The sequence below is a fragment of the Alosa sapidissima genome, chromosome 13, assembly GCF_018492685.1.
Source record: "Alosa sapidissima isolate fAloSap1 chromosome 13, fAloSap1.pri, whole genome shotgun sequence".
Taxonomy (NCBI): Eukaryota; Metazoa; Chordata; class Actinopteri; order Clupeiformes; family Clupeidae; genus Alosa; species Alosa sapidissima.
This window is the reverse complement of record NC_055969.1, coordinates 11,347,822-11,364,028: the sequence shown is the minus strand read 5'-3', so window position 1 is coordinate 11,364,028 and position 16,207 is coordinate 11,347,822. Positions and strand designations below refer to the sequence as shown.

General features: G+C 42.9%; 3 protein-coding genes across 3 annotated transcripts; 2 read left to right on the top strand and 1 right to left on the bottom strand.

The window, feature by feature from the left end:
* Nucleotides 1-1,712: 1,712 nt before the first annotated feature.
* Nucleotides 1,713-8,058, top strand: nim1kb (NIM1 serine/threonine protein kinase). The gene is made up of 4 exons (XM_042060361.1): nt 1,713-2,003; nt 2,310-2,747; nt 4,050-4,318; nt 7,038-8,058. The coding sequence occupies exons 2-4, from the start codon at nt 2,471-2,473 to the stop codon at nt 7,788-7,790; spliced, it is 1,299 nt and encodes a 432-aa protein (XP_041916295.1). The 5' UTR covers nt 1,713-2,003; nt 2,310-2,470; the 3' UTR covers nt 7,791-8,058.
* A 970-nt stretch (nt 8,059-9,028) lies between these two features.
* Nucleotides 9,029-10,320, bottom strand: gadd45gb.1 (growth arrest and DNA-damage-inducible, gamma b, tandem duplicate 1). The gene is made up of 3 exons (XM_042059391.1): nt 10,117-10,320; nt 9,792-9,999; nt 9,029-9,680 (listed from the first exon to the last, which is right to left on the bottom strand). The coding sequence occupies exons 1-3, from the start codon at nt 10,257-10,259 to the stop codon at nt 9,567-9,569; spliced, it is 465 nt and encodes a 154-aa protein (XP_041915325.1). The 5' UTR covers nt 10,260-10,320; the 3' UTR covers nt 9,029-9,566.
* Nucleotides 10,321-13,238: 2,918 nt separating this feature from the next.
* Nucleotides 13,239-13,963, top strand: LOC121680212 (growth arrest and DNA damage-inducible protein GADD45 gamma-like). Its single transcript, XM_042059436.1, has 3 exons — nt 13,239-13,379; nt 13,492-13,696; nt 13,815-13,963. The coding sequence occupies exons 1-3, from the start codon at nt 13,282-13,284 to the stop codon at nt 13,926-13,928; spliced, it is 417 nt and encodes a 138-aa protein (XP_041915370.1). The 5' UTR covers nt 13,239-13,281; the 3' UTR covers nt 13,929-13,963.
* The last annotated feature ends 2,244 nt before the right edge of the window (nt 13,964-16,207 follow it).

Below are 16,207 nucleotides of genomic sequence, written 5' to 3'. Positions count from 1 at the left end.
TACAGTAGGCTGTGTCCAGTTCTGGATACCGGCACACGACTGGCCAAGCAGGTGACCAGCGAGTACACAGACAGGAGCATGGCTGAAACAACAGTTCGGCACACATGTAAAGATCGTGACTAGGCGCCCTCCAAATCTTTTAATCTCATCAACGCAGACGCCACACTCTTGTAGACCCCTCTCAGCCCGTCACTATAACATGGGGAAAGACTGCTGCACATAGGGGGAGGGCTCCTTCTGGCCCGAAACAAAGTTGTGGAAATCCATATCATAGATCAATAATCTCTTACACATATGTTCACAGTCTGGATTATTCTCAAAGGGAAAGTAAACATTCTCATGGGAGGATATCTCATTTGATCCCCCTTAACCATGTATTAATTTGGTTATTGAGTATACATTATGGTACTGTATATTATGTACATTAGTGCATAATTGTATTATTATTAGATATATGGTAGCACTTCATTTGACCTGATGCAAAATGGCTATTTGTGTCAATTTTGCACTGAACACAGGTCTATCATCCAAAATGAACATAGAAATAAAGAAATGTGCTAAAAATGTGCTTAATTAACATAATAAACATAATTAACAGAGCTCATTGAAAACAACGTGGTGCCATGAGAGCCAGGGAACAAACTTGTGTTACAGCAGTAACAGGATAACATGTCCTCCCAGTGTAATTAGGCCAAGTACACTTAAATCCGTTGAAAGAGAACACTGAATGGCACGGAAAATCCCTGTCCTTGCAGATGCTGGAAGTCAGTCAAGTATTACTAGGGAACCTGTGCATAACCCCCTCATTTTTTCCCTGGATGGTGGAACTGATTTTCCATTGTATTTGTAAGTTAATTTCAGTTATGGCATTTGCAAAGATGCAAGTCAGCCAGACGTGTTTTGTGTGTGAAAAGTCCTTGCAAAAGATTTTACAATTTATATTTTTGTCAACAACTGATGCACTTCTCAGGTTAAAACAATTCTTTAATCAATTCTGTGTACTGTGTAATAGTACTAATGACGACTTTAGTTTGATATTTAAAGGAGTCAAGGTGAAAACCCTGTCTTACAGGGAGATGTTGATGAATGAGCAGTACTGGTGAAATAAATGCCTTGTCATTGCTGCATAAACGTGTTGTCCACCTGTGTGGAATGTGCTTTAGCCAAGGGTTTCCTCACATGGGGAACGCACCTGAATGAGCACACCTATCGCAGAGGCGGGAACGGTGCAAGCCATCCTAGCGGCTGGGAGCTAAGCTATGAAGGCTTGAACTGTGGTGCGTTAGGCCTGGCGCTAATCTTGTTTAGGCTACAGCAAAGCCGTTGCGTAATGTCTGAACGTACATTGACGCATCATAGGTCAACATAGTTGAAGGACCACAGGGATTCTTGGGATTTAGGCTATGCCAAGTTTGTCAAACAACCAGATAGATAATGGAAGCACTTATGGCAGTATGTTTATTTAAAAGATTTAAAAGAAAACTATTATATACCAGTAAACAACTTTATTGAAAACAAGACACTGTCTAGTCTCTTTTGTCGTATGCCTTTGTTTTTTTCTTGTCTAAAGGGATTAAGGTACACCTAAATTAAACCAGAAGATTAAGAAACATGACACCTTCCTAATCCAGGCTGTTCCTCAGAGAATCAGTGCACAGTAGAGGAATGAGGAATGATGGAGAGAGAAGACGGCTGCATCCCCAAAGGCTCCTCTAGAAGAAATACAAACAAAAGTGTCGGGATTCCCTGTATCAAAGGCTCCCTGTACCTAACACTCGGCACAGCATTTCACATCCCTGAGAGGAGTAAGGAGAATTCTTTGCTGTGAAGAATGTTTTTGTGAAGCTTTTGAATTACTAGAATGCAGTTGGATTTTGGACAGTGAACACTGAATCTGAGACTCATTAGTGGGCCCTGAAGCCTTGGATTGCCTTTGAGATGCCTGTGATTATGAGAGAGGAGCTAAAAAGCCTGTTATTCCCCTGACAGCTGGGCAACAAAGGGTAAGATATTCATCTTGATGCCAGACAATTATGAACCAGCAAGTACTAAGTATTTTAACTATATGCTTATTTTAAATCCATGATGGCAGTATGATGATCACCTGTGATGGAAGACATTTTGTCCATCACACACTACATACTTGCAAGACATGCAAAATATTTTCAAAATGTTTGATTTGATAACATGCATGAGTGATAATGGGTATGTATCAATGAGAGGTCACTTACAATAGACAAGTTGATAGACAAGCACATACTTGCATGATCAGCTGCAACATGACTAAAAATGTGTATCTTTACTTGTAGGACCCACACATATCTTTGGACATAAACGCTGTGTGGAAATACACTCAAATTTCTCTGGATTCCCACAGCACAGCTTGCAGCAGATGAGGACCTGTGTTTTGCTACCAGCTGCCATTAGTTGTTGTTTCCCCGCTGCTCTTCTGTAAGCCTAGAGCACAGCCATGCCTGTGGGCGCCAACCAGGTGGTCCTGACGGGGCCAGTGACCCGCCACAGCCTCTGGAGCCTGTCCGAGTCCGAATGCGCAAAGGACGAGGAGGAAGGGGGTCTAAAGAAGCATCTGACGCCTCTGGAGCGCCTGACCATGAACATGTGCCACGATGAGAAGACCATTAAGGAAGTACTGGTAGGCCGCAGGGTGGGCTTCTACCAGGTTCGTGGACAGATTGGCTACGGAAGCTTCTCCAAGGTCAAGCTGGCCTTCCATGCACTCACAAAAGGTAAGAAAGTAACCCAAAAACACTCTTTGGCTTGTTGGTAATCAGAGATGGGAAACCTGGCTTCAGAAAATAAAGGTACCTGTGCATCCAAAACAGATGATTTTACTAATTAGCTCGTCTACCTGGCTGAAGAGTGTAGCTAATAAGAATCAACAGTGAATAGATGGAGCAAATATCTGGTTGGAATTTTTACTTTCTAAAGCCGGGTTTCCCGATATCTGTCTGGACACTTTACATTAAATTAGGGAGCATTATGGAACACACATTTAGGCACATAACTAATGACAAGAAGCACATACAGTAAATAAAGACAAGACACATAACTATATGCATATAGGCACATAATTAAAGACAAGACAACGATGGTTCTGATATCTTTTTACATTCTATTAGTCATTGTATTGACACACACACATAATTTAATGTGTATAGCTGAGTCATTTATGGATATTCTCATCATAACTGAATAAAAAAATAAATAAAGTTAGTTTGTAGATAAATTGTCTGCCAAGGTGATTGTGCCAGTTTCAATTCAATTCAATTCAGTTCAAAAAACTTTATTTATCCCCGATAGGCCTTTTCTCCATGCAGGCATAGTGACATATAAGACATAACACAACATATAAGACAGGACAAAAGGGAAAAAAGACAGACGGGGGTGGGGGTGTAAGGGGGATTAGTCCCAGTAGATAGAGGAGGAGGGGGCTTGGAGCATTATTCAAGTTCAAAAGGCAAATAGCCTCAAAAGTAAAGGTAGCCTTCCTCCTGTTAGTCCTAGCCAAAGGACAGCGCAGACACCTGCCAGAGGGCAGCCATTCAAAAACTCTACGTAGGACAAGGGTAGAGTCTTCTAGGATGCAGTTGGCTTTCCTTAGTGTTTTCCTTGTCGTGCAGTGATGTCAGAGACTGAAGAGGGTGGCCAATGATTTTAGACCTTGTGTACACAATGCTCTGGAGGTGTTTCTTACTTTTGATTGAGAGGGAGTGGAATCAGCATAAAGATGAAAAGGTTTGGCCCTATTAGGAACATTGCTGATGACCATGAGCCAGTTTGGCTTGAAGAGAAGCACTGCTGACAACCATGAGGATTAAAAGAGAGCACGCAATTGAAAGGTACTGAGGTCTGGCCAAGGCAACCAAACAGTGTGCCTTCTGCCATGCCAAATACAGAGAAGGAAGGCTTTTGGCAGGCACTGACTGAAAGGAAAGCAGCCAAGCCTGGCACAGAAGGCTGTCCCTTAAAAATGAGATGAGAAGATTAACCCCACACTTCAATGACCCTGTTTGCATTCTTTCATTCAGACAAGGTTGCCATCAAGGTTCTGGACAAGACCCGTCTGGATGGGCAGTCCCAGCGCATGCTGTCCAGGGAGATCTCGAGCATGGAGACCCTGCAGCACCCGAACGTAGTGCGCCTGTACGAGGTGGTGGAGACGCCCAGCCGGATGTACATGGTGCTGGAGTATGCTGGAGGTGGCGACCTCCACACCAGGATCACCACGGAGGGCAGGCTGTCAGATGGCGTCAGCAAGATAGTCTTTGCCCAGATCCTGTCTGCCATCAAACACATGGTTAGTGTCCATCCCTGTCCACACTTGGCAGCGTGTCTGTTGATTTAGCAGAGAGAGGCACTGGTGTGTGCTGTTTGGGCAGTGGTAGTGTACTGTAGTGGTTAAGGAGCTGGGCTAGCGTGCAGTAGCCTGAAAGTTGTCGGGTCATTTCCCGGCTTCCACCGTTGTGCCCTTGAGCAAGGCACTTAACCCCAACTTGCTCCAGGGACAATGTGATCCCTTGTAATATAGGGCAATTCCATGCAAAGGTCATCCTTACCATGGAAAAAAAAAGTTGTAGATACGCAAATAGAACTGTTGTTAAAATCTTCATTTAGGTCTATATTTTATTGTTTGTAACTGATCTGATTGAATTTGATGGAGAATGACACTCTTTTTACATCATATATATGATGTGCAACCATACAGAAACAACATTTTTCACATGGTAATATTATACATATTTCAAAAGCGGATAAATGGCCCCAATGTTTAAACAAATTGTGTCATTTGACAAATTCCAGATTGACAAAGGAATGGTAGAGTAATGTCTATGCTCAGCTTGCCTTTAAGAGCACAACTCCTTACATTTGTAAGGCTTTTGTTTTTAAGTCAGCAAGTTCCATGGCCATGTCACATCCATAACGTTTTATAGGAAAAGTTTATGCTACACATACAGTGTTGATGCGACAATGTCCATAGTGTCTGTGCAAAGCTGATTTATATCAATGTAAAGTGTGATGACCAAATTGTGCCCCTTTCTTACTTTTAAAACCTTTAATGGTGCGTTATGGATGTGACGCTATGCATGTTACATAATGTGAATTTACAAGACTGGGGACTTTATTATACCTCAAAGCCGATAAAACGTCTGTTCTGGTGGCATGTCAGTTTCAATGCATTTCAACTTAGGCCTAGTGTTTACAACTGACATTTCAAAGATTATTAGGTTGATCAAAACCACAGGAAGGCCTTGCCTAACCATTAGCAAAACAAACATAATATTAAAATACCTCCAGTGATTAGCCTAGCCATAGCCTATTTTCAAGTGGCCTAATAACAAAAATCTGAGCGATTATCTTCCTGTAACTGTCATACTAATGTTGTACAGTAACTGGATTATCGTGTTGGCAGCTGGAGTTAACATAGCAACCTCCTTCTGTTGCAGATCTGTTCAGCCTGCCGTTCACGTCTGCTTAACACAGTTTAATTTTAAATGTGACGCGATATGACAGCATTTGAAGTGTCAGGTCCTCTGTAGCTAATACCCACAGAGTAACATGAGTAAGGGCAGCAATAAACTAGATGTACCACATAGCGGTACAAAATATGACCGCCTCTCAGTCCTGCATATTCTCTTCGCAAAAATAAATCACGCTTGTCAATTTGTCTCCATCTCCTACAACTCATGTGCATGTAAATGAGTGTGTGCATATGTGAGTTTGCTTTTGTTTATAAGAGTGTGTGTGTGTGTGTGTGTGTTTTTTTTGTGTGTGTCTGTGTGTGCATGTGCATATGCGTGCCTGTGTTTATGTGTGTGTGTGTGCGTGTGTGTTTGCATGCCCACATGCGTATGCGTGCCTGTGTGTGTGTGTTTATGTGTCTGCATTCATGTGGGTGGGTGTTTGTGCATGTGTGTGTGTGTGCTTGCCTGTCTGTGTGTGTGCTTGCCTGTCTGTATGTGTGCGACTGTGCGTGCGTGCGTGTGTGTGTGTGTGTGCGCATGTGCATGTGTGTGAATGTGCGAGTGTGCACGTGCATGTACTTTATGTGTGCAAATCACAAATGAGTGGGTATGGGTTAGGTTCATGCGGGCTCTTGAGACTAACATACCATAAATATTTTGTCATCTTGGGTGCAACGGTTCAGGTAGGGCTAGTTATTTAGGGGAGTGGCCACCAAGTTTCATGTTCCCTGGTGTTTCAGTAATCCGGGAATCACTGACCAAAATTGATGACGGTAAAAGAAAAAAAATAATTTATTTTTTATATTTTAAATGACACAATGTCCTGATTCTTCCTGTGGATCATAGTGGGCACTGAGGAAGCAATAATTTCATCGCTAGTTTTTCATGATTACTATTTCAATTGTTTCATATCAAAATTTACTACTTTTACTTTTACTACTACTATGTGTTTTATGTAGTTTGTCGAGGACTGGTTCAGACACGTCACATCCATAACGTGAAACTGTCACATCCATAACACCAGTTTTTCCTACATAATGCATTACGAAAATTACGCATAGTTTCAAAAACACTTTTTGTGTTCATTCAAGTCTCCTTCATGGTACATATATCATAGTTTCGGCAGTTTCCTTCAAAATTCACAGAGTTTGTAGAAAACCTGTAATCTCTCACAAAAGTGTGTCCATTTCATGTCACATCCATAACGCTGATAAAATGCCTTGTATTCTTAGGATGAAATTGATTATATGAAATTTGAGGATTTCTCAGTATTCAGAGGACAGAGGTTGCATTAAAAGTTATGGAAATTAATTCACTGATACTAATTTTGCCCCCACTCTAAGGCATTTTGTTTACCAATATGAGTCCAATTGTCACATCCATAACGCTGGAACTGCCCTATAGCTAACATGTAAGTCACTTTGGTCAAGAAGTGTCTGCTAAACGTAATGTAATGTAATTTAGGGATATACATGTGCCTGTCCTATAAAGAACATTCATGCTTATTTTAGTTTAATTTTAGTGTTATATTAATACTTCCTTCTCTGTTACCAGCATGAAAATAATGTCATTCATCGAGATCTGAAAGCAGAGAATGTGCTGTTCACCTGCGATGCCTGTATCAAGGTGGCCGACCTAGGCTTTAGCACCAGGGTCAAGCATCGGAGCGACATCTTGGACACTTTTTGTGGCTCTCCCCCGTACGCCGCCCCCGAGCTCTTCCGTGACGACAACTACGTCGGGCCGCCCGTGGACATCTGGGCCATGGGGGTGCTGCTGTACTTCATGGTGACGGGCACCATGCCCTTCCGGGCGGACACGGTCAGCAAGCTGCGACGCTGCATCCTGGAGGGCACCTACTCCATCCCCACGTGGATGTCGGCGCCGTGCCAGCGGCTGATCCGGGGCATCCTGCGCCAGGAGCCAGCTGACCGCTTCGCCCTGGACCAAATGCTGGGCTGCGAGTGGCTGCTGCCGGTGGAGATGTGCCGGCCGCCCGCGCCGCTGAAGCTCAACCCCACCTACCTGATCGACGCTGACCCGAACGACCTGCAGGAGGAGGAGGAGGAGGTCAAGGCACGAATGGAGGAGCTGGGCATCACCATGGAGCACATCAACAACAACCAGGGCAAAGGAAGCCGCTGTGCCATCACTGGGGTCTACCGCATCCTGCTCCACCGCGCTCAGAGAAGTCGCGGAGTAGAGAGTCTACCGGTCATCGAGGGTGTGGTGAAAGACCCTAAAAGGGACAGTCTGCGTGCCTATAGGGGCCTGCGGCACACATCAAAGTTTTGTGTCATTGCATGATAGGACTAAACAGATATTTGCCTAAATAGACCCACAACTTTTATGGATGGGCACATTGCACAATGTTTTGAAGCACAAAGAGAGCTCATTTCTTGCATAGAATACTGCAGCAAAATGAATGGTAAGTATCATGTTATGGTTATGGTTATGGGATTTGGTAGACGCTTTCATCCAAAGCGACATAGAAATAACAACAATACAATAGTTACATTTAACAGTGAACAGTTTAAAATGTTGGTATAAGACTGCATTAAGGAGAATAATAATAATAAACAACAATGTCAATTCAATCAATAACCTAATACAAATAAACAAATACTATAATATACAAACCATAACGCATAAGAAACGCTTCATTAACTAAGTGCATGTTAAACAGATATGCATTTAGTCCCCTTTTGAAAGACCCATAACTGTAAATAATATGTGAAATATGTAACATGTAAAATAATAGTTGTGTTAGAATATATTTCTTTTATAGGCAAATAATTTGCTGTTGTAATATCAATGTAATGATGTGAGACAGTCAGAAAAGAAGGACGTGTATGGACATGGACCTTGTATTGCCAATGCACAATGAACGCAATTATTTTGTATTTTTGCAAATAAACACACTTTTTGAAAGTCTTATGTGGTTTGCAACGTATTCTAACTTTATCGCAATTTGCAAAACTGTCTGTGTAGTCATGCTTTCAAGAAAATCTATGGCTCGGGGGTAAACAAAGCAGCAGCTGACAGTGCACCATATGACAGCTACCCCTACCCGCGCCCCCTAGAGCCCCCGACACCTCCCATCTGCAGACCGTGGCAGATGGAGTGGCGTCGCTACGCAGACATCTGCTGGCCTTTACAATAGCTCCCTTGTGTGGGCCTCCCGATATGACGGTGCAGAGGTCTGCCATTGTATTCACGCCATACACCTGCAGATCAGCGAGGCAGCTGACAGCCTCTGCCGCCTGCTATGCAAATTTGGTGCTGCATTAAAACTTTCCCCGCCCCTTTCTTTTTTGCGCCGCTGCTCCGTCCCCAAACATTTACTATTTTCTCTGCTGGAGCCTGACAAGTGTGCATGTTGTAAACTACTGTGTGAGTGTGTGTGTGTGTGTGTGTGAGTGAGTGTGTTGTAAACTTTTTAATGCTAAATTGTAACAAGAGACACATGACAGACACAACGGCAAATTTAGTTCATTTAGTTTATTAATATTTCAAATAAAAAAAAATATTAAAGTTTCAAAATACATAATTATGTTTCGTTACAAATTCTAAAGTGAAACCTTTAGAGATTTAAGACAATTCTGGAAAGTGAGAAACATTCTTGCAGAGCACAGAGAAGTATCCTCTGACTCTGCAAAGCTGATTTTTAAAAGGGAGCGAGATGTTAAGTCCATTTTTAAAAATGCATGCTTCATTCGACGACCACTTCGTCCACTGCGTGTACAAACGCATGCGATATTTGCTCTGTGGCAAGGCCACAGCCGCAAAACTCGCTTCTCCTTCCTCTCCAAACCTCATCCGCACAAAGAATGAGGGCCATTGTGTCGCTCTCGTGGCATGCCTGCCCCTGGTTCACATAAAGAACCTGGGTCAGCTTGGCATGGACGGTACGAGGCGCGACGATAACCGCGAGGGCCACTCGGGCATAACCTCGCGGTGCCTGGACTGAGATCCTCCTCAGGAGTATCCAGGGATGCAGGAAAAGTTGCATCATCCTGTCAAGTAGGATGAGTATTCCTTCAGGTTTACAGCATCTCGATCAGAGAAGAGTATAGGCCCAGTTCAACGCTCAGGCAGAGTGATCTCTGGGACCCAGTCGTTGAGGCTGCGGCTTTCTTCGCAGAACAGGTGCAGCTTGTCGAGGGCTGGATCCTCCCAAGAACCTTCAGCAGGGTTCTGTTAACAGAAAACACAGACACATTAGTGACTATTCCACAATATATTCCATTAAATTTTGTTCAAAGCTGCTTCAGAAGGTAGGCTGCGTTTGTTAAGGCTCATACATACCGTGATGAGGACGCAGTGGGCATCATCAAGTTGTTCAGATTTATCGCCAACAATCTCAGCAAGGCGTTGCATGTCACTGACTCTGACGATGCTGATATCGTTGTCGAAACAGAAAGCCTGGATGAGGGTGAAATGAATCTGAAGAGCGATGTCACACTCGAACTCCTCATCAGTGGCCAGCACGCAGAAAGAGACGCTGTCAGGATCACTGTAAAAGTAAGAAGAGCAAAGTGAGTCATTTAGTCAAATGCACAGATTCAATAAGTGTTCATCAATAATCTGACTTTAGTTTAGCTGAAAGTATCTTGTTGTAGGCTATACTTACATGTTCATCACTTTAGCAGATTCGTAGACGCCGATGGTTAGGCAGTCATTGGCTTTGGCAGTCTCCAGCACTTCTTCCAATGCTTTGCCGGTGCACTGGGCTCTCTCGATAGGCTTCTGGACGATAACTTCCTCAAGAGTCATGATGGCAATTGTAATTCCACAAGTAGCGTTTGTGAGAAAGAGTAGATGAGATTTCCTGAGATCGGAGTGAAGATGGACTGGACTGTGCGCACTATATATACTGTGAGGCTCGTGGGTCCGGTGAATAGCCTCTCTTCTGATTGGCTGACCTGAATAGTGCATTGGTATGCTAATGTTATTGTCGCACTTAGGCTCGTGGCAGATTGATGAGGATCGTAATGCCATATATTTTCTTTGCCAACTTTGCATATTCTAAGCAAAAATATAATTCTGCAAGAAAATAATATCAACTTTATCAGCGATATCTCTTAACACCAGTAACGTCTTTGTGATGTCAAACTGCCGCAAAGAAGAAGGGTTTAACGTTGATGTTTAAAGTTGTGAAGTTGTGGCGTTTTGTTGAAACTCCATGCTTTGTTTATGTTGAAATTCTATGCCCTGCTTATGGTTTATGTGTATGCCACATTCGTTCAGTTATATTTTCTACCATGTTCATGCACATGTGCAAATATGCAAACAATATATGTGCATGGTCGCCCTATAAGTAACATTTATAAAGGTTTAAAAGTGAAAGGTACAACTATAACATGAAGCAAAATATGGTGAAAGTGAGTGTGCATTAAAAAAAAAAGCCCCCCCTCACCCCCCTTCGTAGGAGACAGGTGGAGTGTGGCCATCTGTGGAGGCAGGCTGAAACGACCCTATTGTGAGTTCAGAAACTTCTATTATTGTGGGGCCTATACAAATGCAAATGAGAAGCGCGTGCCATGACGCCCTGCCGCACAATCTGCGCTGCAAGCCACCGACCACGTGACCACCAGCAGACCTTCTAAATCTGTGCTACTGGCCTAATTTATTAATGGTCAAAGTTTGTTGTGTTGATGTGATTAGGCCTGCAGGTTGCATGAAAGTAAAGTTGCACATCATGCACAAAATTGGCGACATTAGCGTTACCCATTTCGACAAGGTAACAGTGAGAGCAACCGGTGCGAGTCAGTCGAAAGTCGAATGCGAGTCCTAAAACATTCTACATGCATATGCTCGCCCTTTTTTACAAATGTTATCAGTCGTACCCGGTTAATACGTGTAGTTTTGCAAATATATACTAAATGTTTTAGAGTCATTAAACTTTTGCAAGTAAAGCTGGTGGTGCACCGATAACAAGTTGACGGTGACTGATTCAGGCTTATTGTTACTACTGTGAGCCGAGCAGATGGACAAGTCTCGCAATGGACATACACCCATTCACCCCTCGCGACCCTGCAGCACGCATCGCTATTGTTCGCGCGTCTTTACATTCGTTGGCCAGAACAGTCTGCTGTCTCTCAATGGGGTTGATTCTAATTTTGCCCTGTGCAATCTAACTTTTAGTTTTTAATCTGTAGCTAAAGTTCCTGTCCGTATTAAGTACGGTGTTTGTTGTATCTTGCATTCTTGAATATCTGGGCGCTAAAAAACCCTTCTAGGCCTGCATAAAATTATGCAGGTTTTCCTGGGCGTCTTGTTAGAGGAAAATAAGTTATATGTAATGCAATATGTGATGAACGTATTCAATTAACCCTGTATTAGTTATCATAAAACGTTGCATTTAAGATGTATAATTTGAAAAGTTATCAGTTATATGGATATCCACATCACATACACCTATACATATATGCTGGAGTGTCATCGGGTTTGCAATGCCCACAAAACTTATTAACATAGTCAGCCGACAGAAAGAATGAGACGCGTGCAGTTCGGTGGCCGTGCATTGTTCTGCAGTCACATCTGCAGCTCAGGGGGCCCCCTTGCGACCCTACACACCACGACCTCCCCGTCGCCGGGGCAAGTGACAGGTGTTCCAAAGTACACACCCCTCTGACCGAGTGTGCTAGCCCTATATCTTAAAATTTGCCTTTGTATGGATGCAGATTAGTCTGTTCTACTGCTGACGTGCTGTGACATTTTAGACATTTATTATAAGGCATTCAGTCTGCCTTGTTTTTATTTCTGCCTCTCCCTTCTCCACAACAATATTCTAATTTTGTACAATACTAATGTATTAACATTACATTCAACTTGAAAAGACATGCAGATACGTACAGATATAGCCTTTTGTCTTCCATATGACTGAATTGCGCACCAAATAACTATATTGTTTTGACTAAAAGATAAGCCCGATTGGGCGATCCATTGGACGCTTAACCCGCAGGTGCAGATAATCATCTTGAGTTGGATACAGACAAGTTTGCCTCAGCGACCCCCTTACCAACCCCCAAGGACAGATGGGTCCTGTTGCCATGGAGAAACAGCAAGCGCCTCCAGATGCCACGCGCCGCAAGTCACTCCACTAAATCCACCTTTGCAAAGAGAGGCGCGTGTCAGACAACCCCCCATACAGGAATTGCCATGACTTTTTTAATTAGGCGTTTCCATCATCAAACCTGCAAAGTTTGAATGTTAGGCTCTACAGCCTATCTCATTTCTGCCTCACATGCAAAGTTACATTTATGTACAATTCAGAAGATCTAAAGATCCACGTCTTAGGTCTATAGACAGTTAAGCTTACTTAAAATACATACCAGAAATAAACGCAACAGCTCAGTTAAACTATACACTGTCTGGTTAAATTCAAATGGCTCCCTTTACACTTCAGACTTTGAGTAAGTAGCCCAGTTCTGAGCACGAGTAAATGTATCAAAATGAATTCATCGAATTTCCGGTAATCTTAAAGATATCCGAATCCACTGTACAATCTGTACGTTTTCACTTTATTCAACGCCTCTCTCTATTTTGGCAGACGTGTGCTTCAGTTTTGATCTATTCATCAAGATTTCTTTCAGAAGTCTTGATTGTGTGTGCAGGCACGCGCCGGAGAAGGGGGGTTGCATTATCTTCGAACAGCCAATCACAAAGTTCGGTGCAAACGCGTGCCAGTGGCTGACTATAAGTAGTGGCCACGTTCCATGAAGGAGTCAAACTCTTCTCGACTCAGTTCGAATTCAACCACTCTACATCTTTCATTCACTTGCTAAACGCTAAGATGAACACTGGCAAAACTTTGAAGGAGGCTCTCCAGAATGCCCAAGCTGACGGTCGTGTTACCGTTGGAGTCTACGAGTGTGCAAAAATAATGAACGAGTAAGTAACTTTTTAGGGACATAATTATGATATTTAAATAAGTCAATAACATTTGGTTTTTGTTGCATTAAAATGGCATAAACTAATCATTTTCTTCTTTCATTTTCAACAGAGACCCTGACAGTGTGTCTTTCTGTGTGCTGGCAACTGATGCCTTCGAATGTGATATAGCTCTTCAGATTCACTTCACTCTCATCCAAGCTTTCTGCTTTGACAACGACATCAGCATTGTGAGAGTCAATGACATGCAGCGCATCGCAAAGATTGTTGGGGACAAATCTGAACATATGGAGGACGCCCACTGTGTCCTCATCTCGGTATGTTTCAAATCAAGTCAGCCTTCACACAGCTCACCTTTTGTCAGATTTGTGTGGATTCACAGTGGCACAAGTCATTGCAATGACACTAATATTTAATCTCTTTCCTTCTCTACAGAACCCTACTGAAGGTTCTTGGGAGGATCCGGCCCTCGAGAAGCTGCACCTGTTCTGCGAAGAAAGCCGCAGCTTCAACGAGTGGGTCCCAGAGATCACTCTGCCTGAGCGTTGAACTGGGCCTATACTCTTCTCTGATCGAGATGCTTTAAACCTGAAGGAATACTCATCCTACTTGACAGGATGATGCAAATTTTCCTGGATACTCCTGAGGAGGATCTCAGTCCAGGCACCGCGAGGTTATGCCCGAGTGGCCCTCGCGGTTATCGTCGCGCCTTGTACCGTCCATGCCAAGCTGACCCAGGTTCTTTATGTGAACCAGGGGCAGGCATGCCACGAGAGCGACACAATGGCCCTCATTCTTTGTGCGGATGAGGTTTGGAGAGGAAGGAGAAGCGAGTTTTGCGGCTGTGGCCTTGCCACAGAGCAAATATCGCATGCGTTTGTACACGCAGTGGACGAAGTGGTCGTCGAATGAAGCATGCTTTTTTTAAAAATGGACTTAACATCTTGCTCATTTTTAAAGATAAGCACTGCGGAGCCAAGGGAAGACACTCTGCTCTGCAAGAATGTTTCTCACTTTCCAGAATTGTCATTAATCTCTAAAGGTTTCACTTTAGAATTTGTTAAGATTACTGCATTATTATTGTCATTATAATTTGCAACCATTATTTGTATTGTTGTAGAAAAAAGAAAGAAAAAAAAACAAGAAATAAAGGAAAGTAAGAATGAATTTCACCTTGTGTAAAGTTGTTTCTGCTGAGTTGAACAAAAGGCTGAGATTTGTAGTTAAGAGTCATAAGAAGCGAGTCTTAGAGCTTTACTTGACACAAGCGGCCAAATTACCCTCCAACACACCCTGAACCCTTAGCTGTTAAGTTAGTAGTGCCATTCATTGCGCTGCTAATTTTGGGTATCTTTAAGCATCAAAGCAACCACTTCAGCTCATTTCTGTCAGTTAAATATTTTGTCATTCACGACAGGGCAAGCGAATTCAGTGTTATCAGTCACTAATTTCTTTACCCCAACCACCAGAAAGTTGCTCAAGTGGTCAATAAGAACCTGTTATGCAATTTTTTAGGCAGGTGGTAGGGGCAGTGGGATTTGGTGACTATCAACCAACAAAATAAATTTCACTAAGAAAAGACCCCACTATACAGGTCCTGGTGAATAGTTGAGTTTGATATGTATATTCCCACCATATAGTCAGGCCCATATTTTGTCTCTTAAGAAAGGCAAATTATACTTCAGTGTTGTCTGATAAGAAAATAAACATACACTATACCAGTGTTTCTTAACTGGTCTGGCCTTGGTACCCTTGGTTACCCATGGTCACTAAGACGGACCCATACGTTAGCGTTTAAACCAACTGATGCAGTGAGCTACCAGGTAGGACGTGTGGAGTGCATGTAATTGTTTGGAACATGCTGATGGCACATTTGCAAAGTCCTCAACTCCTGTGTCACTTTCAAAGTATTCGGCAGGTTTGTCTTTGATTGGGAGCTTTGTTTCCATGTGGCGTTTTAGCTTTGATGGTTTCATGCTCTCATGTGCCAGCAATTCATTGCACACCACACTTTGGGGTTTCTGTCCCTTGTTGTTCTCAACATAAGTGGAGCCATGCTTCAAATACTCAGGGTTGTTTTGCTGTATGTACCACTAAAAGAATATCTAACATGGCCTGTCACAGACATTGTCTATGTCCATTGAAATGACTGTCATTCAAATAATGTCTATCAAAATAAAGTTCCGACATTAGATCTGATAGGGTAGCGTTTCTAATGGGTAATTCTATTTTTGTTTTTTAACCACAAGCTTTGCGACCCACCCAGAATGGTTCTGCAACTCACTGCACTATACCATAAATAGCTAGAAAGTCATCCTATTGGACATCAGAATCTGTTACGCTATGTTTCAGATACACGGTTGGTGCCATTAGTTTTGATGAAAACAACAATCAGAAAACTAGACTGAAACTCTGACAGCCCATGGCAAAGCCATACTCCTTCTATTTAGGTCAGGCAAGTTTCAGTGGAATGAATGATCATCAGAACATTGTGTATGTAGTAGTAGTACAGACAAGTATAGAGGCTTAGGAAGTGGGATTTGGTAAAAATGTTACTTCCTGAGCTGACATACCATAGGCCCAATATAGCCCCAGCCCCCACCTTCACCCCGACATGCACCCAAGTGACATCTGGAGACCAAACACACTCACTGATTGGCCAAGAGGATAAAAGGTGTCTTTTCCTGGATATAGTAGACCAGCTCTGTGATTGGTTACCCACAAGAAAGGCTGTTGCCAGGCCAGAGCCATGTGACTTTCAATGTTTTGGTCATGTGTTACAACATCCATGTGGTATACTGTATACATTGCCAATTCATGTTCTAATG